General features: G+C 46.7%; 2 protein-coding genes and 1 long non-coding RNA gene across 6 annotated transcripts in view; 2 read left to right on the top strand and 1 right to left on the bottom strand.

The window, feature by feature from the left end:
- Positions 1–858: 858 nt before the first annotated feature.
- ano7 (anoctamin 7) lies at positions 859–17817 on the bottom strand. 2 transcript variants are annotated; one of them, XM_061783030.1, is made up of 24 exons: positions 17719–17817; positions 15764–15924; positions 15425–15482; positions 13672–13802; positions 13476–13583; positions 13263–13399; positions 12690–12747; positions 9497–9607; positions 9262–9427; positions 9061–9151; positions 8852–8948; positions 8644–8787; positions 7986–8123; positions 7819–7917; positions 7277–7379; positions 5915–6026; positions 5625–5679; positions 5451–5548; positions 4928–5079; positions 3278–3483; positions 3061–3203; positions 2424–2514; positions 2049–2168; positions 859–1228 (listed from the first exon to the last, which is right to left on the bottom strand). In XM_061783030.1, the coding sequence occupies exons 2-24, from the start codon at positions 15845–15847 to the stop codon at positions 1088–1090; spliced, it is 2643 nt and encodes an 880-aa protein (XP_061639014.1). In that variant the 5' UTR covers positions 15848–15924; positions 17719–17817; the 3' UTR covers positions 859–1087. The 2 variants fall into 2 exon arrangements, with proteins under 2 accessions (XP_061639014.1, XP_061639015.1); XM_061783031.1 differs by having other exon boundaries at positions 9557–9607.
- On the top strand, positions 1235–8395 carry LOC133482664 (uncharacterized). Its single transcript, XR_009789867.1, has 2 exons — positions 1235–1755; positions 4882–8395. It is a non-coding gene; the product is annotated as an uncharacterized LOC133482664 (long non-coding RNA).
- Positions 17818–19935: 2118 nt separating the features above from the next.
- Positions 19936–23563, top strand: part of eif4h (eukaryotic translation initiation factor 4h) — a 25294-nt gene continuing 21666 nt past the window's right edge. For all 3 annotated transcript variants that reach the window (XM_061783046.1, XM_061783045.1, XM_061783044.1), the window contains exon 1: positions 19936–20086. In XM_061783046.1, coding sequence (XP_061639030.1) covers positions 20022–20086 — 65 coding nt within the window. In that variant the 5' untranslated portion in view covers positions 19936–20021. The remainder of the gene's footprint in view (positions 20087–23563) is intronic.

Here is a 23563-nt window from a genome sequence, read left to right as displayed (position 1 = left end):
TTCTTGTCGTCATGCTAACCGACGACCAATCTGTGACGTCACACGATACGCACTTCCGGGTGCGTTACTTCCACTCGTAAGCAAAGCCTTCTGTGTCTTTTGAGCAAGGCACAGCCATTGAGGAAACCCGCTAAATGACTTCATGATGAGTTGAGCCTTCTTCTCTGCAGCTGAACTTCCAATGTGTGCAGTGTCAGCCCAAAAGATCATCCATCCATCCATCCATTTTCTGAGCCGCTTCTCCTCACTAGGGTCGCGGGCGTGCTGGAGCCTATCCCAGCTGTCATCGGGCAGGAGGCGGGGGTACACCCTGAACCGGTTGCCAGCCGATCGCAGGGCACATAGAAACAAACAACCATTCGCACTCGCAGTCATGCCTACGGGCAATTTAGAGTCTCCAATTAATGCATGTGTTTGGGATGTGGGAGGAAACCGGAGTGCCCGGAGAAAAGCCACGCAGGCACGGGGAGGACATGCAAACTGGGATTGAACCCAGGTCCTCAGAACTGTGAGGCAGACGCTCCAACCAGTCGCCCACCGTGCCGCCCCCAAAAGAAGATGTTCCTTGAAATAAAATGCTTGAAAAGTCTCAACAGAAATAGATGTGGAAATTCAGACAAGGACTGGCTGATTCGTTCAGAAGATGGCAATAAATCAAATATTGCGGCAACTAGTTTTGCTGAACCTAACCCTAGATGGGACGGCCCAAGCACAGATTTGGGATCTGTTCGGGTCCACAGTTGTCAGTGGCGCTCGGCCAGGCGAAGTCTCCCCCGCCTGTTGCTTTCAAATATTCGAAATTGGACCGATTGCTAAGCAAAACAAATGGATGGAAGAATTTGACTGACAAGACAGAGATTTTAAAAAAAAAAAACAATCATCTTATTGTTTATACAAGTACTCACGTGATTGCCTCCGTATTTTCAGCCTTCTGTGCAAATTCTTGCTAGCAATAGTTAGCATAATCATAAGCGTCAACAACAAACAATTTTAGCACACGTCTTTGAGAGATCTTGTCATCGCAGTCATAAAAGTTGTCTTGCGGAACACTGATGGCGGAAGAATCCAAATGTCCTTCAAAATGTCCTCAGCAGCCCCACGGCGGCGCGTCTGCTTCTTCGGAGATCTTCATCGCGGGGTCTGGAGGCGGCGAACATCTCGATTTGCGCTGCCGAGGTTCACCGGACCAATCGGTTGTGTCCGTGGGAATCATCGTTCTCCCCAGAGCCTGCGCGCATCCACAGCAGAAACCACACAGGACGTCAGGAACCGCATCGACAAAGACAATCCGACCTTCATCATCAAGGCTCGAGGCCAACCGAACCAGGCCGATTACAACGGTCGAACGATGTTATCGTTAGGATATTAGCGCTTTTTGAAATAATGATGATCGGCTGGAGCTCTCACAGTGAAATTAACGCACATATATTCATTTGTCATGAAACACTTAATCAAATCCTCAGAATCGGAGTTGCGCATAAATATGTCCTTGCGCCGCTTGTCCACTAGAGGGGGCACTGACTCCATTCAATCCAATAAGCATCTTTCTTCAGACGATGAAGTGGTTGTCCCAGTTCTCGCGAGGCTGTGCACAAACGCCTCCAATTTTGACAGCAACAATGGTGGATTGCTGAAGAAGCTCCTGAGCACAATTGCCTTCGTCAGCAGCGAGGAGAGAAGGAAAACAGTAAATCCCACATGTTCTTAAATCCACCGCCAATAACAAGCAGAAGGGCAACCATGGGAAGGTTTTGGGTGAGTTCCAGGGTTTTTGTGTTTTGTACTTGAAAATTCCTCTCGTAAATGAAGGACAAGGTAGTGCAAAACCGCCGTCAAATGTTCTGTCCGTGTATTAGGCATCGCCATATTTGTGGTTTTGTAAGTGTTAGGGACCAAGCTGACATTTTTTGGTGTTTTTAATTCATTGGCCTATTAATCGGTTATTAGAATTTTTTTACTGCCAAATATCGACATCCACATCAGCCTCCCTCAAACACTCGGTCGGACCCCATTAGGAACCTCCTGTGTGTCCTTTCCTAGCATCTCACCTGGTTCTCGGCCAGAGCCTCCTTGGCCATGTAGTGCTCCCTCTTCATCTTGAGCTCCACCTCCTCGGGGATGTCCGGAACCATCATGTCGATCAGGCGGCCGATTAAGAAAACCACGTGCTGGTGAACGAGCAAACAACCCACACTCGCAACAGTTTAGCCCCACTAACACGCTAAAACAGAAGCACGATGATGACGCCGACGATACCGGTTCAGTTAGCGCCCACAATGCTAATCCCATTTTTTTGGGTAAGATGTTAGCACCAAAAATGCTACCGATACTTCTAAAGTCAATCGACATGGTTAGCACAAAGACTGTAAACAAGAATTGAGGCGTAAAGAGATACTGACCTCACTATTAGTATTGTTACTGACCTCAAAGATGATGACGAAGCTGAGTCGTATGGCGAGCAGGTGAAAATATTCGGGCAGATATTCGCCGTTTTCATCCCTGAAGCCGCGATACCTGAAGATGAGCTGAACGTCAGGAAGGCTAGCATCACAGCAACAACCGAAGCTACTGAAACTGGTATCGTTCAAACTCCACTTTACGAACCCTTTCAAGCTTGTTCGGGGCCATTTTTGTTCAAGTACGTACAGTGTGCGCAGTGGTGTGCAAATGGGCGGTAGCTCCAGGCATCCGACCGGAGGGGGGCATCCAAACAGGCATTGGTGGGGATCGATCCCGCCCCCCCCAGTTGACGATCGGTTTTCGGCGGCATTAAAATCTGATCCTCAAACCGCCGATTCGTTTTCACTTCCATCAACACCCCCAATTGATGATTGTTTTTGGGGGCATGGTAAATAAGAATTCGGCCTGGGCAGCACCGGCACACTGAGTTTGCAAATTTAATTTCAGATATTTTTGCTTCTTATACTGCTTTTTTAACCAACATTAGTTCTTGTCATTGGTATAAAACATCCATTCATTTTTATTTTTGAACCCTTCCAAACAACTTCAAAAATGAAATTTGAATGCAGGTTATCATGTATGCGCGCAGATGCCACTTACCTGCAGGTGAACCTGTGTTCCAGGCTGTAGTTGCGCGGCGACATTGCCAGGGTGAAGTTGATGAAGCCGTTGAGGTCGGCGTCTCGGGTGTAGCGGTAGTACAGGCGAGGCAGGAAGGATGACGTGAAGGCAATGAGGAAGGCCTGGAAGCCAAAAGTCCAGAGTTAATCGACGCAGATGTCGGACACAAATGTCCGGAAGGATCCTTAGGTCGTACGTTCCCGAGGACGGCCGTGTACGCGATGAACTGCAGGACGTCCAACCAAATGCCGATGTCCTGCGCCCGCTCCACCACCGGTCGCCGATATTCCGTGACAAACTTCTGCGCGTCCAAGCGGATTTCCACCCAGTTGTTGATGAGAGCGAAGAGAGGAGCCAAAGGACACGCCGCCACAAAGATGGTGATGAAACCAAACTGAATGACTGAAAAGCACAGGTGGGAAGAAGGAAGTCACATATGATCTTGAGGCTTTCCCTGTGGACAACACATGCATCTTTCCTGACACAATGAAATGGTAGTCTCAGTTCTGGCTTGACTGTGCGCGAACACCACCAAAAACAACAACAATTGTGGATCAGCGTGGCGGATTGTCTTGACCTTGGCGGTGATCTGGGCTTTCGTTTTCAAGCAGAAGTTCTAGCTTGTCGTCACAAGTGTCTCCTTCCTTGCCAGCTTCTTATTCCCCGCCATTGTTGTGAGTATATTTGCGTTGCTTGGCCTTCTCTGTTTTTGGTGGCTGCCTGTGGCAGCGTTACAGCGCCACTTCAATCCTGGCATATAAACTAAAGCGTTTCAGCGTCTTCGTCTGGACGCACACATTTTTTGAAAACTTTTTAAAAAGGAATCAGAAAAACATCGGGTCTGTTTCCGTGTGGACAAGGCCTTAATCCTCAAGTCTCAAGCCAAGTCCCAAGGTACTGTGAGAGATCGTTTATCTGTGACAGACCCCACACATGAAGATAAAAATCTGCTATTGAAAGGTTTTGATCATACTGTGTGCGGTGTGCTCCGATAATCTCAACACAGCACAACGCACACAAAAAGATTTTCTTCCACTATCCACGATCTAGAGTCTAGTCCTCCAAGAAAGAAATCTCACGTGATCAAACGTGATCTCACAAAAATGAAGAAGACGAAACATAGAAACAACCGGGAACCACCACAAGCAACATGGAAGAGGACACACGAAAGGCGGGAAAGATGGTGCTCTTGGGACTATTTTTTGCAGAAACCCCTGTACTAAAAACAAGAAAAGATGAAAGAAAAAAGTCCTGGAGGCAGCGTGGAAGCGGACTTTAGATTCTACTGCGCGAACGAGAGGTTGAGTTCTCAAATGAAGCTCATGGCTAGTGTTACTATGCTTTGGGTTTCAGGTAAGACATGTTTCTTTTGATTTCCACCCGCTTCCTTGTTCCTCAGTCAGGTGGCTTCTTGATTGGCTCCATTCCAGTTCACAAGTCGTGACTCGGGACACATGTTGAAGATTGCTGGTCTTAACTATTGATCACATTTAATATTTAAGATTATCGTTCCGACCTTTTTCAAACCCTATTGTCGGGACAAATTTACTTTTTACACACCTCAGACCGAAGGATCCTCTTATAAGATCATCTTAGAAAACAGTCTGGCGTTTGTCGTCCTGGATTGGGAAGGGGCAAAATCGGTGCGAAAACAGCACCATTATCTTTATGTGTGTGAGGCTTTAGTCAAGTGGAGTCTTTCTGAGGTTTTAGCCAAGCAAGTCCCAAGTCCTAAAATTGCCGCATTCAGTGTGACGGGAGTCGACCCATGTTCTCCCCTCCCCCTCTGCTGTGTTTTAGGGACGCGATGGCGGACCCCGGTGGACCGGAGGGTGTGCCCACTCACCCATCTCCAGGTACTCGCTGAAGAGCCCCTCGCAAAGCAGGAGCTGGTAGTCCACCTCCCACGGACATATGTCCTGCTCCACTCCTTCCTGCTCTTCCAGCTGCTTGGCCTTCCCTCTTCTCTTCCTCTTCTGCCACCACGCCCTCAACTTCCTGCCGCCAAGCAGGAAAACAGAAAACAGTCAAACGAGCTCGTTAAAAACATCCATCCGTGTGCTAAAGCGCTTCTTCATCCTCATTTAGGTCAAGGGTGAGCCGGAGCCTCTCTCAGCTGACTTTGGCGGAGAGGCGGGGTACACCCTGGACCGGTCGCCAACCAATCGCGTTGGACGATATAGACAAACAATTGACTGGTCACCAGTCAATGTTGGAGGCATATGGACAAACAACGGATTGTCAAACACGCACACACGTTTTGCACTGGGGCGGGATTAGAGTTCGGGTAGGCCAGTCTGTGAGGTAAGAGGGCTGAAAGAGAAGTCAGCTTTGTCGGTGTGATGCGCTAGCTAAGCGGGTGTTCTTACGGGCAGACGAACTCCTGGATGTTGTTGATCAGTTGTTTCCCCACCATGATGACCAGCAGCTCCTGGGCCAGCTCGATGAGGCAGCCGCCCGCACCGCACTGTCGTCACAACGACCACAAGTCAGGCTTTTCATTCGAGTGGTAGAAAGGTTGACCGACGGTGGGCGGCACTCACGTCTTCATTGCGCACTCCAAACAGCGTGAAGTACTTTCCTGGGTAGCCAATGAATCTGGACACACAAGCCACATGACTAAAGCCGGGTACTGTTGGAATGGATGAGTGGCAAACAAGTCTGCACCTTTAGCAGCTCATCAAAAGCACAAAATGCCAACATTGTGCACTCCTTACACGGGGAAACTCCACCCAGGAATCGAAAGTCCAGCTCGTGAGCAAAAAACGAACAATCCAACTCTCGCCTGACGCCAAGAAGGCGAGAAAACCATTTGACGGTGTTTGTTGCTCACCTGCCTTTGAAGAAGGCGATGTACACCGGAGACGAGTAGAAGTTGACAAACTGGAAGACGAACACTTTGAGGATGAACATGTCTTCGTATTTTGTTTGAGTGCGATGCATCTCTGACGCACACACACAGGCAATAACACACACACGTATAACGCCACCATACCAATCATAATGTGACTTACAGCTGCTTTTGCTCAGTGGCCAGTGTAGTAGACGACCATCTGATGATCAGTAAGTGGTCAAACTAAGTAGGTGAAAAATGTGGCAAATGTGCCCATGACCTAATGTCTTCATGTCACAAAATGCTAAAACGCTAGCCGCTTAAGTGAAGATGCACAAAGGCTCTTAATGCTTTTTAACAACAATGCTAGTTGTTTGTGGAGCTCCCCTGCTTATGGGTCTCAGGTGGCCGGATCCCTGGATGTGACCATATTGTTGTTGTTGTTGTTGTTGTTAATTGATTGGTTGGTTAGTTGATGAAGTTTGGATGATATGTTGTCTTTGGTGAGTGTGTCCCCTGGGGGTGGTCACGTGGTTCGTTGTTATGGTTTTTGAAGAAGCCTTTTGCATGAAAGGTAAAATGGCTTCAACAACCAGCAAGAGTCGAGTTGCCAAAATACAACGTCTCCGCAGTGATCCTGCTTTGAGGGCCCATCTCACCGGCGGAGACGTCGCCGAGCAGTCGCGGCGACTCCGGGACCCCGGGAGAGCAAAATGTTGCTTGTGCTCTCGCCAGGAAGATGCCTCGGAGACGTTTCCAGACAACTCCACAACCAATTCACCCGGAGGTCGCTGATGTAGGCCTATAGTCAGTAGATATATTAAATAGATACGTAAAGGAAACTGTGTGTTTGTGTGTGCGTGCTGTGTGTGGGCTTCGTCCTCAGCCGGTGGAGCACGGACTATGAGGGAAATGCGTTAACCTCCTTAAAATCAGAAATATTGGCGTGATCGCTCTGATATTTTCAGAGGTCGGAGTGGACATAGGTCCAGATATCCATATAAATTTTGGTAACAATCGCTCGCAGCTTTGTGACATTAAGCGACGTTGAGCTTTTTCTATAGAAGAGGAAAACTCTTGACGTCCATAAAATCCCAAATATTGCGGCGATCGTTCTGATATTTTCAGAGGTTGACATAGCCATAAGTAAAGATACATTTTGGTGACAATGAATTTCAGTTTTCGGACATGAAGCTATGTAAAGGTTTTTCTCTATAGTGAACATATAGAGGAGTCGCCAATAGGTTTCACCGCGACTCCTTGGTGACCCGGCCAGTCTCCAGGACACTGCAGGAGAATTCTCAGGTCGCCATGAAGTCGCTAACTTGTCTCCAGGGTCTTAATGCCCAAGGTGGGACTGACCCCATCTTGTGAGGATGTGGGCGAGGGAGATGTAAACACGGGACAAAATCAGGATGACCAGCAGGTTCAACACGGATCCCGTCAGACTCGCAATCCTGGCAGCCTGAAAGCAGACGACAAGTCAACGAGCAAGGAGAAGCTTCCTGAATCCTCAACACTTTAAAGCAGGGTTGTCAAACTCATTTTAGTTGTACCCCAATTAGATCTCAAGAGGGCCGGAGCAGAATATTTGTGGCTTAAAAGTCCTTAAAAAACAACTATTCCAACTATTCCATTTATTCATTATTGCTTTGTTACAAACCATTGTATATTAGTGTGCACCTGAAACTTGGCATTGTTTGTCCTTCACAAATGCATCAGTGTCATTTAAGTGTTGTCAGTGCACCCGCCACTTTTATTGAAAAATAGCAGTGAATGTGTTCTTCATCCCCACGGGCCAGATTGGACCCCCCGACGGGCCGGTTCTGGTCCGCATGTTTGACACCACTGCTTTAAAGCAACAACTCTGTAACTTCGGTCTAATTAAGTGCATCAACTCTTACGGAGAAGATGAAGAAGCTGAAGTTGGACTTGGAGATGACAATGCTCAGGATGGAGCGATACAGGATGATGGCAATGAGGAACATCAGGACCACCACCACCTGAAAGCGGCACCTGCAAGTTCAGCAGCTGAGCCTGTTTGGGTTTCCAAAGACTGCTGAAGCCTCACCATGATGATGAGGATCATGCAGCCAGTCAGCACTCTGTTGAATCGCTTCTTCTCTGGGAAGTACGGTTCCTCCGCGCCCGTCAGAGGGTTCCTCATCGTCATTGGCGCCATGGCCGTGAACTCGGGTCGCGGTCGCTCCTGCCAAAGATCGCGGAGGTTTAAGGACAATAGAGGTGATGCACAAGCAACTTCTGCATTGGGCAAAACAGGACAAAGCACTTTCTTCTGGTTCAGATGATTGACGGAGACCGATGGCGGGAGACTGGGACAAAGCACTTGGAGAAATAATAAACGTCTACAGTTTCTTTTATTTGACAAAAGATGTGTTCAAGTGCTCCCAAAGATGACCATATCTGATGTTTAGGCTTCGTTATCATAAAGTGTATGTCTAAATAAATGATATACAAGTATTTCACTTTTGTCCAAAGATGCCAGCAATCAAACGGCATTCTAGCAAATTCGGGTTGAAATGATCATGTCATCAGTCCATAGTTATCACTGCACACACGCCAAGTCTGCCAGCCTGTTTTCCGGTCTGGTCACATGACGTTCCGCATAAGGCCCATAATAATTGCGCTCCAATGCGGATCCTAAAGCGAATGAAATGTGGGTGTGATGCAGGTGGGGCTCAGTCGTGGTAAAGGTGTGGCGCGGGTACCTCTATGTCCTGGAAATCGGTGCAGTCCCAGCGGTGGGACAAAGATGAACATGTTCTCTTCCAGTACTCCAAAAACGTGACAGCCCACAAGGACATGAAAATGCTGAGGAAGACCGTCCCTCCATTGTCAAAAAGAATCCCTGCCTACAGACAGAAACTCAGTCAGGTGGTCAGGCAGACTTTAGACAGACGGACAGACAGACAGAACCTTGAAGGTGACACAGATGCTGGAGTAGTTCCAGTAAGAGCAGATGTTGCAGATTGGACACATCATGAAGCTGCTTCCACTATTACACAACTCCTTCCTACCCACACGCAGACAGACACACACACACACACACACACACACCAGTGGATTGTGTGCAGTGGATTGTGTGATGAGAACACTTTTGTCAAGGTGTTGGTTTGTCTACGCACGCTGGGACATCTGTGGTCATCAGCCAAAAACCCGCCAGGAAGACCAAAGTCCCAACAACTGAGGCTGGCACCAACCAGCCCGTGTAGAACCCTGCAGACCATTATCATAGAACCGTACGGTCAGTAACCATGGAAACAGCTAGTCATTTACGATGGAAACATAAGAGAAACGGTGTACGGTGTACAGGTTTTGGTAATTACCGAGCCAGGCAAAGTAAAGTGCTATCTTCTCTCCGAAGTACTCCCTGATGTGGTCCAGAGGTTGGTACCGAGCCCAGCAGGACCACTGAGCCCAGTATCCATACAGGATTTGCCTGAGACCCAGAGACTCGACAGGCGGTGGGGTTTTGGGCAGCTGGAATCCACCCTGGAGGAAAGACAACTTTTAGTTGGATCGGGTTCATGGCTTTTCTAGAAGTTCTAGGTCGAAGCAGACCTCGTGAAGCGGGTACGCTGACGTGAATACATGCTCGTTCAGCAGACGGTCGATTCCCACCTCGCCTTTGGACACTGAGCCGTAAGGAGTCCGAGCCAGGATCTCGTAGAGCTACAGGACACACACACACACACATCTATAGATATATGTAGGGTCGCGGGCATGCTGAAGCCCATCCCAGCTATCTTCGGGCAAGAGGCGGGGTACACCCTGAACTGTTTGCCAGCCAATCGCAGGGCACATAGAAACAAACAACCATCCGCACTCACATTCACACCTACGGGCAATTTAGAGTCTCCAATTAATGCATGTTTTTGGGATGTGGGAGGAAAGCGGAGTGCCCGGAGAAAAGCCACGCAGGCACGGGGAGAACATGCAAACTCCACACAGGCGGGGCCGCGGATTGAACCCCGGTCCTCAGAACTGTGAGGCTGACGCTCTAACCAGTCGTCCACTGTGCCGCCATATATAATTTATATCTTGGTCTCATCAGACCAGAGAATCTTATTTCTCTCTCTCTATATATATATATATAGGCGCTACCGATCAATGCAAACTAGAACTAGCAGACATTCCAACAGCTTCTTCCCTCTTGGGATCAACTTCTTAAACACCTAACCTACGATTCCATTGCAACATCCTGGCAATTTTTTGACTTGAGTTCGTTGTTACATTTCTGTGGGGCCAATTATGTATTACTCGTGCACTCACTGTAGTCGTCTCGCCACGCTGCACTATTTGCATATCTGTTGTTGACCAATACTGGCCACTCATGCCAGAGTTGCATCTGCTCCATTTGCACACTGACTGAGGAGTATCTGCAACATTTGCACAATCGACATTGTCCCAGATGATCGCGCTACTCGTCACTTTAAAACGCATCCACTCCTTGAAGTCTCGGCGCCCTTTGCACAAATGGTCATTGCAGCGGACTATTGCGAGATTATTCATTCGAACTGCTCTAAGTGCTAGAGGACTCTGCATCTTTTTGCACAATTGTCAAAACAAAAACAAGAATGTACCAGCATTACCAGATAACTAACAACCCTTTACTGCTCAGTTTTTTGTTTTTTTTTCCCATCAATGTCTTTCTGTCTCCAAAGCGTTCTCTGTCAATTGACCGTCTGTTGTCGTACTCGAGCGGCTCCAACGACCCGAGACAAATTTATTGTGTGTTTTTTGGACATACTTTGCAAATAAAGATGATTCTGATTCTGATTCTGATATACTAGACTTTACGCCGATCTGATCGGTGTGATCGGTATCGGCCGATAATTAGCATTTTATGCTGATCAGCTTTCATGTCATAATTCGCCGATCCGATCAATGACGTCATCGATCCGCCCCGCATAAGACATTTAACTCTGCATTGCTGTCGCGTATGAATCCAAAAGCTAGTTTATTTTTAGCCTTGTCACGCGTCTTGTTGCGCAGTACTGTAACTATTTGACGGCCAATAAAGTTTTTTTCAATCTTGTCGGTGAAAAAAACAACGTCGTCGGTGTGGGACTATTTTGCGGCGTCTCAGACAAACAGCACGTAAGTTATTTGCAGTCTGTGCACAACTGAAGTACGTCGTGGGGAACGTCATCGAAATGCTCCAACACAACACATTCGATCGAGAACCTGAAGAACGTACCCGAGGAGGAGCGTGCCGCGTTCAAGCGACGCAGCGTGAAAAGCACATAAAGCCAAACGGACGCAAACTCTGGACAACACCCGTCCATATAGCCGGGACAGTGAGAAAGCTAGAGTAAGCATTTCATTAACAGTATTTATTAAAGTCATTTAATTGCAATAAAGTTATTTAATGACAGTAAGTTAGCAGCCATTATTTCTGTCATGTTGTAATGTTGATCTGACCTAAACTTATGTCAGTGGCCAATCTTTGAATGCCCCCTAGAGATCATTGATGTTTTCACGTTTGTCTAAAATGCTAGAGAATTATTTTCAGATGGAATGGGCGACCCTAGTCCATTAAGCGGTCCAGAAAATGGATGGATGGATGGACGGACATCCGTCCATCCATCCATCCATTTTCTGAGCCGCTTCTCCTCACTAGGGTCGCGGGCGTGCTGGAGCCTATCCCAGCTGTCATCGGGCAGGAGGCGGGGTACACCCTGAACTGGTTGCCAGCCGATCGCAGGGCACATAGAAACAAACAACCATTCGCACTCACGTTCACGCCAACGGGCAATTTAGAGTTTTCAATTAATGTGCATGTTTTTGGGATGTGGGAGGAAACCGGAGTGCCCGGAGAAAACCCACCCACGCAGGCACGGGGAGAACATGCAAACTCCACACAGGCGGGGCCGGGGATTGAACCCGGGTCCTCAGAACTGTGAGGCTGACGCTCTGACCAGTCGTCCACCGTGCCGCCTGGATGGTTACAGTACTCAGTATACAGTACACAAGTATAGTCAACAAATGAACAAGTCATTCAAATGGACACATTGCTCCAACTTGTGATCGGATCGGTGACCGCTTATCGTTTTTCCAAAATCCTGATCGTGTAAAGCCTAATGTATACACACACTCTTTTTATTGCTACGCTAGGCTAATGCTAATGTGTATGTAAGAGTCATGACCAGAAGAGAACCAACAGACACAACACAAGCTCAAGAAGACAGCCATCATGTCTTGTCCTCTACTCATAACACATAACAGACAGCGTGAACAGAACCACACCCAGACCCTGAACCGGAACTAGGACATTATTATGTTCCGTGATGGCGCATAGAGTGGCGGTTGATTATGTTCACGAACAAGACCACCAGGTGGAAACCTATCAAACTGAAGCTGTCTCCTATAGACCTTTTCATCCTCCCGTCGCTGGTGAAAAATGGTGTCCCAGCTTTTTTTTAGACACGTCACACCCTTACCCTTTTGGAGTAAATCTTAATGTGCAACAAGCTGTCGTCTTGGTTCTTGGTTCAGGTCAGTGGGAGTCACTCAAATTCTGCCACCTGGAAGAATCCCCCTCCGACCCCACCACCATCAATTGTTTACAAACGTTATGAAAAGCTCATTACTTTTGTCCAGCTAGTATATCACAAATGTGTGTGTGTGTGTGTTTGAGGAATAGGTGGAGTCACATCCGCCTGCTGACTGAAACATCCTGAAGTCAGTCAGCCACACAATCAGGATTTTTCTCACGTAGTGACGAAAAACAACACAAAACACAACAACTCACTACTTGGTGTCTTTGGGTTGTCTTGAAGAATGTGTCTTTGTCTTCGCTACCCAGAAACCTGAAACACACACACATGCATAAGTGCTCCTTACGTCTGAAAAAACACAACTAGTCGTCTGTGTGTGTGTGTGTGTGTGTGTGTTATGCATCATGTGAGTCATTAAGTATTCTGACACCTGTGCTGACTCCTGTTGTGACTCTTGATCTGACTAGTTCTTACTCCTGTTGTAGGTCCTGTTCTGACTCATTTTCTGGTCTTGTTCTGACTGCTGCTGTAACTCTTGATCCGACTCGTGTTCTGACTCTTGATCTGACTTCTATACTGATTGTTTTAGTGACTCGCGACCCGACTCTTATTCTGACTCGTTCTGACTCCTGTTGCAGTTCTCGATCTGACACCTGCCCTGACTCTTGATCTGACTGTTGTTCTGACATGATCTGAATTTACCTACAGGTACTCTTTACGAAACTTGACTTGACTGACTCTTGTTCCGACTCCCGTCCTGTCTCCTGCGCTGGGTTCTGATCTGACTCTTCTTGTGACTTCTGAGGCGTTTTGTGAGGAATCAGAACCTCTCAAGCTTGTTGGTCCTGAACTGGCAGGTGTAGAAATCGGGTGGTGGATTGGGAACGTCCTGCATGAGGGGGTTGGGCAGCGTCAGGTACTGAAGCATGCTGGCCGACCAGTTGACGTACGAAGCGTTGACCACCTGCAGGACCGGGACATGTCAGAAGACACCAAGGAAACACGTCCATCCGTCTTCCCGTCCAAGCGTCCGCCCTCACCTGCAGTGGGACACGCAAACTGATTTCCTCAGCGTAGTAACAGAGGACACTCCAGGGGGCGCTCAGGAGGATGAAGCGGATCCTGGTCTTGGGCTGGACCACATCCCTCTGGACAGCAGACATGCACATGTCAATACGAAAAATTCAATGCGTTCAGCTGGTGACGCTAGCGTTTCAGTTGTGTCTTTGGGTTCACCTTCTCCATCAGGAGTCCCGAGAATCTCAGGTTGTTCAGGAAAGTGTCTCTCCACTTGCTGTGACCAGGGTCCATGGCCTTGCTGTCCTCCACGTTGGGGTTATGAGGCTCCTCCCACGCCAGAACAAAATCTGTCCAGTGGGTACACAGCATCCGGCAGTAATGTAACAAGGGTGGCAGTTGGAGGTTGTAACAAGTCAAACCACAAAATGATCAGCATCTCGTTCTGTGCAGTGAGGGTGAGCAGTACTTCATAACTCTTAGCTGAGTAAATTCTGATTTTCATTTAGATAGGGTGCCATTTGTATTGTTTTTGCAAAGAAAAGGTGTTTTTGTGTAGTGCGCAAACTTGGCAAGCCAGCAGAATGCTATTACGCAGAGTGCAGACACCTCATAAAGCACGTATCATAGGGAGAGCCTAAGATGATTACGTTTGGATTCAAGGATTGTGTTTTTGATCATATGGGGGAGAAGAGAATGGCAACAACTACGACTTCAAACTTCATCCATCACTGTAAACCCCACAGAGACAGGTACGCTACGTTAACTTGTCAGTTGAGCTCCCTGAGCCGATAGCTGCTCAAACAAGAACTCAGCTTTAATTGTGTTTAACTGCCAAGTCAATTACAGTAAGTCATAGACCACCGAGAGACTGTCCTGACTGACAGTGTTCTGGCCCGGGGACAATATTGTCCCATTGCTAATCATGTTGAGGTTACATGAGCCAGCACTGCTCCTGGGGAAGGCTGAAAATCTGATTGGACCAAGTAAACAGCAACAACATCCACGTACTGGAAGCAGTGGAGCCAGGAGAAACGCTATCAAATGAACAGAATGGACTGTTTGCTGGTAAATGGAGGTGAATCTTTCTGAGAGTGTTCAGACCAGCAGAGACAGAAGGCATTCCTGGCTTTGACATCCCTCGACTCAAAGAGGGTGCAATCGAACTAACACGGCAAGTAAAGCGAAACGTTGACATCAAATGGTCAAAACCATTTTGACCATTTATGAAATGGAATACACAAACGGCGTCTGAATCCTTCAAATGAGGACATAAACACCCACATCGTTATACTCGAATATCACAAAAGTAATGCTGACTCTTTTCCAAGGGTCTCGCATCAAGTATGTCCACTCCATGGATGTTTTTTCCTGACATTTTCCCGATAGCATCCTGTTGAATCTTTGCATCGTGTGGAGTTGTGGTCAAAACGGGGGGACCAAAGTGCAGGGAGGCAAGGCAGGAGTGCAGGATATACTAGTCCCAAACATATATTTCCAAAAAGAAAAACAAGGCACATGGAAAAATCGAAATACTTTGTTCACAAAGTCCCCAAAACACAATACAAATAAATAAACAGGGACGAGACTCAACATGACAGGAAACACGACGTATGATGACAGCCATGAACAGAAAGACAGAAAGCAAGCGGGGCACAAATTGACGAGACACTGAGGCACACCTGGACAAGACACGAGTGGCTGAAGGGAGCTGATTGGCTGATACAAGGAACAGGTGAAAACAAAAATTGACAAGACATGAACAAGAGAAAGAAGAACATGGCAAAACTAAATCGAACCGAAACAAAATCAACCAACCAACCAACCAACACAGATCGGGACACATCCATAGCGTATTGCATAGTTTCCTCAGGCTGCTGGTGTCTTAGTGTTTCACTTTGTCTTGTCAAACATAGAGGAAGTCACGCCTGTTTGCTAAGCTAATATTGACGCCAACGTCTGTTTGACTCACCGACGCGAGTCGATCCGTCGCTAAACGTGTTTTTGTCCCGCGGCGGCACCGGAGCATTCTGGGAAACATACAAAGTGAAGTCAGGGTATTTTTTTTCCAACTTGTTCAACATCAACTTTTGTTCTTGTGCCCACGCCGCTTCCTGCTCCGAATGACGCCACTGTTCCCACTAAGCTGTGGAAAGACACTTTAGACGCACCCAACGTTTTGCTTCCGCTAAGACAACAAACAGCTCGGCTCGCTCGGCTTGGTTCCAACCGAGGCTAACTTCACCCGTCTTTGTGCTAAGCTACTTGCTAAAGACTCTTCAATGAAACAAAGAAGGATGTGAAGCGTTACCATGGTGATGCTCCCGTAGCTGATGTCTGGCTTGGTTTCCATGGTGATCAGAGTGTTCACCTCCTGGTCGCCTCGCATCTTCATCCTGCCCGAAACGTGCGCAAGTTGATTTTACCTGCACAACTCCTGTTTGTGTCGAGGATGACATCCAAACGCTTAGCCTGGATGGAAAAACAAGTGTTTCTTTTAGAAGGGCTGGATCGGTGCCCTGAAGTTCCATTTTTCACAGTAAAATTTCAGAAAGTTAATGGTGAGCCAGGATCTGATAACCACAAATCGAACTATTGCAATATTAGTCATGCAAACTGCTCTAAGTGCTAGAGGACTCTGCATCTTTTTGCACAATTGTTTTTTGTGAATGTCTTTGTCTCCAAAGTGTTCTGTAAATTGGCTGTCTGTTGTACTAGAGCGGCTCCAACTACCGGAGACAAATTCCTTGTGTGTTTTGGACATACTTGGCAAATAAAGATGATTCTGATTCTGATTCTGAAATGAAATGAACTGGTAAAATCAGACAGTGATCAAAAAGGTCAATGGAGACTAACGATAACAAACGCAGATATTAGTCACGAGAAACAAGCTTGACCGAAAAAAATACGATAAACTACAGCACTACTGTAAAATGACAAACTGTAGCGGCACGTCTTATCGGACGGTAGATGCAAGTGGAGTCGGGTGGAGGGGGGAGAGGTGGGTGTCATCGCTGTAACAGAGGAAATGGATGTTGTGTTTTGTAAAAATTTGGCCAAGGGGGAGAAGGTAGCTTATGAACAGAATAGGACCAAGGACAGAGCCATGGGGAACACCGGAGGAAAGAGGGTGGCTGTTATTAAATTGAATGAACAGAGTGGTCAGAGAGGAATAAGGTGAACAAGTTCAATTCAGTGTCAGATGAATATTCAATGTCACAATCTGGTCTAGTCCAATATGTTCTGGTCTTGCCCACTCTAATCTGGTCTACCTGGGTAAAATCCATTGTAGTCTGGTCTGCTGATGAGTGGCGACATGAAACAACTTTATTCATAAAGCACCTTAAAGGTAACCACATCTGGAAGCAAAGTGCTGTACACAGATACAAATCAAACATAAGCTATAGCACAATTTAACATAAAACAACTAAAGCAAGTTCAAAACAAAACAGGTGCGGCGTCTTATGCTGAGTGCAAAGCCAAAGAATGAAAATGGGTTTTCATTTTTATTTTATCACGGGACCAGCAACAGAGAATGTCCCCTGAGCTTGCGCCTGGACCTCGGTACTAACCCGCTAGATTAGGAGCAGCTGATCAGCTGACCTGAGGCATCGGGGATGCAGTAGCTCAGAGAAGTGAGGCGGGGAAAGACCAGTTAGAACGAATAAAATAATCTTACAATGTATTCGAAAATGAACAGGCAGCTAGCGGAGGGAGGCCAGAATCTGAGTCATGTGCTCCCTCTTACGTGTTCCAGTTAAGAAGCGAGCGGCAGCATTTTGAACTAACCGGAGACGGTTGAGCCAGGACTGGCTGACTCCAAAGTAAAGTGCATTACAGGAATCCAGATGAGATGCAAAAAAAAAAAAAAACATGGATTGCTGTGTGTAAATGCTCTTGCGCAAGATAGGGCTTCACCTTTGCCAGCCGCCTAATGTACAGCAATCACCGTTTTGCCGATCCAATTTCAAATCACTGTCCATTTGAAAACCCAAATTCGAGACTCTTGCCTTCACGTACTGCAAAAACAGCTGAAGTCAGCAAGGGAGGATTTGACACTCTCACTTCAGTTTTCTTTTCCTTCAAACTGCCAATGTTCAACACCATCCAGGTCTGAATGTCTTCCAGGCATGACAAAAGTGGTTGAACTGGGAAAGCATCTTCCTTCTTTAACCAACAAACTTTCCTGTTTGTTTGTCTTGACCAACTTAATCAAATACATCATCATCAACATTAAGATCATGTTACCTTTACTCCAAAACTCACCTGAGCACGAGTCCTCAAGTCTTTTAGTGTCGTCAGGTGCACCCGTCCTGGATGGACAAATCCTGAAGTTCCCCCGTCCTCATGTGTCGCTGTCTTAAGAGGTTTGAGTCAGCAGCGGTTATATTAACTTCACACTTCAACGCTCACTCACAACCCCGCCCACCTCTCCTCAACTACCTGTGTGTGCGCGTGCGTGCGTGAGTCTGGCCACACACGCTCAAGGAATGGCGCCCCCTGCTGGCACGACCAGGAGTCACCTCAAGTTTGAAAGCATTGTCAGGAAGGGGAGGCTCCCGATTGTCTGCAGAGCAGCGGTCCACGACCCTTTTTTTGCCCCGTGGACCGGTTTCGCTCAAATACATGCACAGAAACAAATTTAAAAACAAAAAAACAAGATTTAATCCGCAGCACAGCATTACGTCATTGCGCTGACTGTAGTTTTTGTAATGGGTGGGAGCCCTTCAACGAGGCGGTCTTATCTTGGGACAATCTTTTTTTCTCTCCAAAAACTCCAAAGGCTTGTCTCGTACGTCCAGTCAGGCGCTTGGGCTCCATCTTTTGATTGCCTCGTTGCCTCATTTGCGAGTCTGTCGCGACATATTACGCAGATCGGGTCGTGTGCGCCGATATTGTCTCTTAAATTGTCTCCAAATTCTTGACCTTTGACCTTCAGTGATCAAGCGTGTCCATGTGAATGTTTTTGCTCCTCGAGCTTACACTGACGACAGTGCCTTCGTTATGCCAAGATTTTCTTACTTATTACAATAGTTATGCTTGTTGCGATAACAATCCCAACATGAAAAGTTTTGTAAACAAGATTTTTTTTAAATATATATATTTTTTTTTACATTCCATCATTTTCCCAGTATCTCTTTCCAAAAGTTTTTTTTTTTTAATTTCTCTCCACTGCCACATGCAATAAAATGTTAGCTTCTGTACATTTCAAAGGAGCATCTATATATTTCATATAACAATATTTTACTGGTGCCTGTCGAGGGTGTGAACGGCCTCTTGGCAAACGTCAGGCTCACCCGCCACCCGAAAGAGGAAAAGCACTATTGAAAAGGGTTGGATGGCTAATATTTGCATTACCTCCACTGGTGTCACATGAATTCTGATTAGCCATTTGTATTGGATTAATTTGAGACCTGTAGTCATAAATTTAGTTTGAGCATTTAAATTATTATTTTTTTCCTAACTAGTGACCAACTGCTTAGCACATCTGCTTCACAGTTCTGAGGACCGGGGTTCTTCAGACGTGCGGTATAGGTAACATAGACGTTGACGGACTGGCAAATGAACTGACTTTTATGTTGCCCGCGTTCAGGGCACAGGTGTGCTCTCAATGCTGAAAAGGATCACCTGAACGACTTGGAGAAAGTCAACCCGAGCAAACATGTTCTACACGAGAAAATGGCTACCACAAACCCGATGGAGGTTCGCCTCCCAGTTTGTCCCTTGCCATCTTCTCTGTACAACTATTAGCCACATCCACGCCGCTTATCCTGCACCCACAAGTTCAGCTGGGTTCATTTACATTCGTTTTTTGAAGGAAATGGAAACAAAACACAAACCTTTTGGGTATTTTGGTGTCGCCGCGCAACCCAAACACAAGTTTAGTCACCGTTGCCGTTCATGTCAGTGATAGTCAAACATTTCTGTGCCGCTTGTAAGCACAGGGTTAGGGTTAGACATCTAGGACCTCTTTGTCAAATAGAAACACAGTCCTAAAATCTAATGGAATGCTAGGAGCTTTATAGTCAATTTGAATATTACATTTATAAATATGGATATATTAAAAAGATAGTTATTGTCGTGAAAGGTGCTACATGATATCTATATTAAAGGAGCAATTAGGGAGGAAGAATTCTGTGAGGAACTGAGGAAATACGAAAAAAGAAATTTAGATTCAAATTTAAAAAAAACTGTTAAATGGGAAATGGAAACTTCTTAATGAATTGGAATCGACCAAAAGGGTAATTATGAAGTGTAAAATATGAGCGCAGTTAATTCAATAGAACTGTATTGTAAGATCTTTTGTTTATTCAGTTCATTTTGTTTTATGAAAAGGAACAATTTAGCTTGTAAACCAAAGCAGTAATCAATACAGATCATCCAGTGGCGGTAATGCACTATATCACCGTTTGCAAACCGCCGTTAAACCCATAAAATAAGAAGAGGAATCTCCTGTCCTTTGTTGCTTTCGCGGTCAGGCGCGCTGCGGGCACCTAAAGGCTTTCCTGGCCTGACGTCCGTTCGTCAAGGACCTCCTTGTGGCTCCGCCTCCTCACACAGCAGCAGTCATGGCGGACTACGACTACGACGATCGGGACCGGGCCTACAGCAGCTTCGGCGGGGGCAACAGAGGGTGAGTACGACCGGCTTTAAAGCCCACGCCCGGCCGCATTTCCACCGACGAACTCGCCGCGGGGCCGCTCCCTTACGCGCAGCCCGGCTCGGGAGCAGGCGAGGCCGGCCAGGCGGCGAGGAAACACCGCGCTCGGTGGATGGGCTAACATGCTAACGACCTAGCGAGCTAGCCTCCTCTCGCTGCACCAAACGAGCCGTGCGGCGAACGTTCAGCGCCGAACGTCCGACGTTTACGAGGAATCCTCGGCGGCGGCCTGGTGGCGTGGCGGAGGGTGGGTGTCTGCCTGCCCGCCTGCCTGCCTGCCTGCCTGGATTCACGCACGCATGCAGCAGCACATTAGTTCATTTTTCCATATGCACGCACGCACGCACGCAGGTACGTTGACATTTGTGCTCCTATCCAAACGTGAGCTGTTTCGAGTATTGCGCGTTTGCTAAGACAGTCGTGCTGCCTTCGAGCTCCTCGTTGAACTTTTCGGGCTCGTCCGGCGCTGCGGCATCCCGATGGCAACTAGCTCCAGTCCACTGGTGCCTCCGTTTACCACTTGAATTCGAGCTCGCACTGAAATAAATGAAGTGACATTAATTCCTTAATTCCCCCCCCCCCAAAAAAAAACAACAAAAACAAAAGCTGCGTATGGTAAAACAGTATAAAAGAGACTGGATAGAATTGAATTGAAACATTATAAGTGGCTGCCATCTTGGTGGAATTTTCTAAAAAAGAAGGAATGATCACTTCAAACGCCTCTCAAATCCTCCATACCAAATAAATTGTTTACTCAAGTACATGAGCTATTCCAATGCCCTTCTCACCACTAGTGTTCCATTTGCGGCATTTCATTGTTTTATGGGCAAGTAAAGTGACGCCGTTTGAAACATCACTCGGAGAGCCCCTTGGGAATTTGCCCCGTTCGAGTTTATTGGTGGATGTTTTCAACCGGAGAAGGGCTTCCCCGACTGGTAGTCAAAACCAAAAAGTCCAGGAGAAATATTGAGAAATAATCACATTTTCTAGACCTGACCGGGATGTTAATGTAGGGCACACAAGTCAGTCACGGTTTCATGTTCATAACGCGCAACGTAAATTTAACCCGACACTTAATTGAGACACATATTCAACGAACTACAAATAACACAAACACACTTAAACGATAATGATTGTCTTTCTTACCAAAGAAAGTTCAGCGTTGCAAACTGAAATGCGTGCTGGGTATGGAAGAGCGCCCGATGTATTGGTCGATCTCATCAAAAGTACACAAACATCAGCGATTGTTGTTTTCTTCACAAAAATCGTTTCAAGGGCATGAAGGGTCGGGTCGTGCGGGCTCTCCAAAAACGCGGCCGTATTTAACGGCCGGCGGGGCGGCAGACGCGCCGGCAAAAGAGCGCAGCCGTCCGACCGTCAGGCGGACTTCTCGTTTGAGGATTTAGAATGACGGGCAGCAACTTTGAGCTGTAACCACAACCAAGGTTACCATTCCATAGTACGTCTCACCGTTTCACGCCTACGCTTCCATACACGATTCGATTTTGGGGGCAGAGTAAAAAAACAAGAGAGAAGTCAGATTACGATAGCAAAAACTGAACTATTTATTTAAAACACTTAATTATACATGATTGTAGAAAGGTTTTCTGAGGTAACACACGTAAACCAGAAATGAAATAAAATGTAAAATCCCAAAAACATTTCTTGAATAAAATTACTCCTGTTTAAAAAAAAAAAATAATAAATAAATAGTCAGAACTTAATAACTACACTGTGGAGATTAAGTAAACAAACTTTAACAATGTAAACAATGAGGTGACAGGCTTCCTGTCTGTGTTGCAAACCAGAAATGATGTGACAAAATATGTCAAAAACTTTTCTCTTACTGCCTCACTCCGCCCAGGAGTTGCGACGCCTGCCGCACGCTCGGCGCTCTCTGCGCGGCCAGGTTAGCAGTGCGCAACACGCCGCGGCTGTAGCAATCACAAAGTTTTATGTGTTGCCCGCGAACGAGAAAGGTGGACGTCCGACTTGCTTCCGGTATTTGGCCTCACGTTCGGAGGACGGCTTCGCTATTCGCCAATTCTCTGTGATAAAGTGCGCGATTACGTATTTAATCTGAATTTTTTTAGACATGTTTCTCCTCCTCGGCTGTCCTCGCGTAGTCTGTCCAACTAGCTAGCAGTGTTAGCCTAGCCACGTACACACTTGCTCACTGCGCTCACCGGAAAAAGTAGTCCCGTGACACGTGCCGGAGGAGACGTGATGGAGAAGTGTATTTCTTAGGTTTTATTAAATTAACGTCAACATGTTTCTATTGTTAGTTCTATTGAGCTCATTTGGCTGTTTGTGGAATGGAGGCACAAAATCTGGGAGCGGAAGGGCGTGTCCCCTTTCCGCCATTTCAAAGAGACGAAACCAGATCGTGTATTTGAAGCTGCGATTTTCGATTTCGATACAGAATCGTTACAGCCCAAAGCAAAATAGTGTACTATGAAAATCCCGGGGTGAAAAAATGCACAAAATGCGTTCTTGCGCTCAATGTTAGTTTGCTGGTCAGCAGCTTTGTTTTACGCTATGTAAGAGAGCGCTTCGCAATAGCAGTGTGCGGTTATTTTTTGATTGCTTCAGTTCAAACTCTGTTGTTGAAGAGTGGAACTTTTATGCATGAAATACCATATTTTCACGACCATAAGGCACATTTAAAAGTCTTAAATTTTCTCCAAAATGGACGGGGCGCCTTATAATGCGGTGCGCCTCATGTGTGCACCGTGTTCCAAAACCTGTAAATAATGTTGTGTGACTTTAATGAGCGCTCCGCTTGACTGACTGGGAGCATTTCCTGCCGACACTCTGCTTATATAAGAGGAAGGCGGACGTGGCTGAGGACAGCATGCGGACGTAAAGGGGGAAGGGTGCGCGTGAAGGAGGACGCTAAAGGCACGCCCCCAGTAGGTATTTAGCGCCGGTATGTGCATTGTGCAAAACAACATCGGTTTGGCAAAGGAGCCCCGAAAATGACTGCGGTCAAGCCAGCCTCCACTCGTAAAGTAGCAATCAAGCCAGCCGCCCCTAATTTTGTTCATACTAGCCATTACGGTAATAAGTCGCCAACTCGCGGCGAAAGCCACCTTCAAAATAAAAGCTTCCCAATAATACGGACGTCAATGCTCTTCGGTTAAGGAATGCAACCGGCAAGGTTCATTTGAATCTTGAGATGCATTAAAAAATGTAGTTTATTAGTTTTTGGAGACTTTTATTTTGAACTAAAATATCAGATCTTCATCAAACCTCTTTTAGTGGAGTCCTCGGTGGTCTGTCACACAGATCTGGACTTGTCTTGCGATACCAATGGGATTATGTTGGGGTGGCTTGGCTCAGTAGGTAGAACAGGTTCGAATCCCTGCTACGACTGTCCGCATGTCGAAGTGTCCTTGGGCAAGACACTGAACCCTAATTTGCTCCCAGTGGGCCTGGCAGCGCCTCGCA

This window comes from Phyllopteryx taeniolatus, chromosome 8 (genome assembly GCF_024500385.1).
Source record: "Phyllopteryx taeniolatus isolate TA_2022b chromosome 8, UOR_Ptae_1.2, whole genome shotgun sequence".
Taxonomy (NCBI): domain Eukaryota; kingdom Metazoa; phylum Chordata; class Actinopteri; order Syngnathiformes; family Syngnathidae; genus Phyllopteryx; species Phyllopteryx taeniolatus.
Note: the sequence above shows the minus strand (reverse complement) of the source record. Positions and strands in the feature narration are given on the sequence as shown.

What these genes read in the sequence shown, in the direction of transcription:
- ano7 (XM_061783030.1), bottom strand. Translation starts at nt 15,847, where the DNA reads ATGAAGATGCGAGGCGACCAGGAGGTGAACACTCTGATCACCATGGAA. An exon ending in GCATGATCCTCATCATCATG is followed by an intron (nt 7,918 to 7,985) that starts GTGAGGCTTCAG and finishes TGCCGCTTTCAG; the next exon opens with GTGGTGGTGGTCCTGATGTT. An exon ending in ATCCAGGAGTTCGTCTGCCC is followed by an intron (nt 5,080 to 5,450) that starts GTAAGAACACCC and finishes GCTTGGCGGCAG; the next exon opens with GAAGTTGAGGGCGTGGTGGC.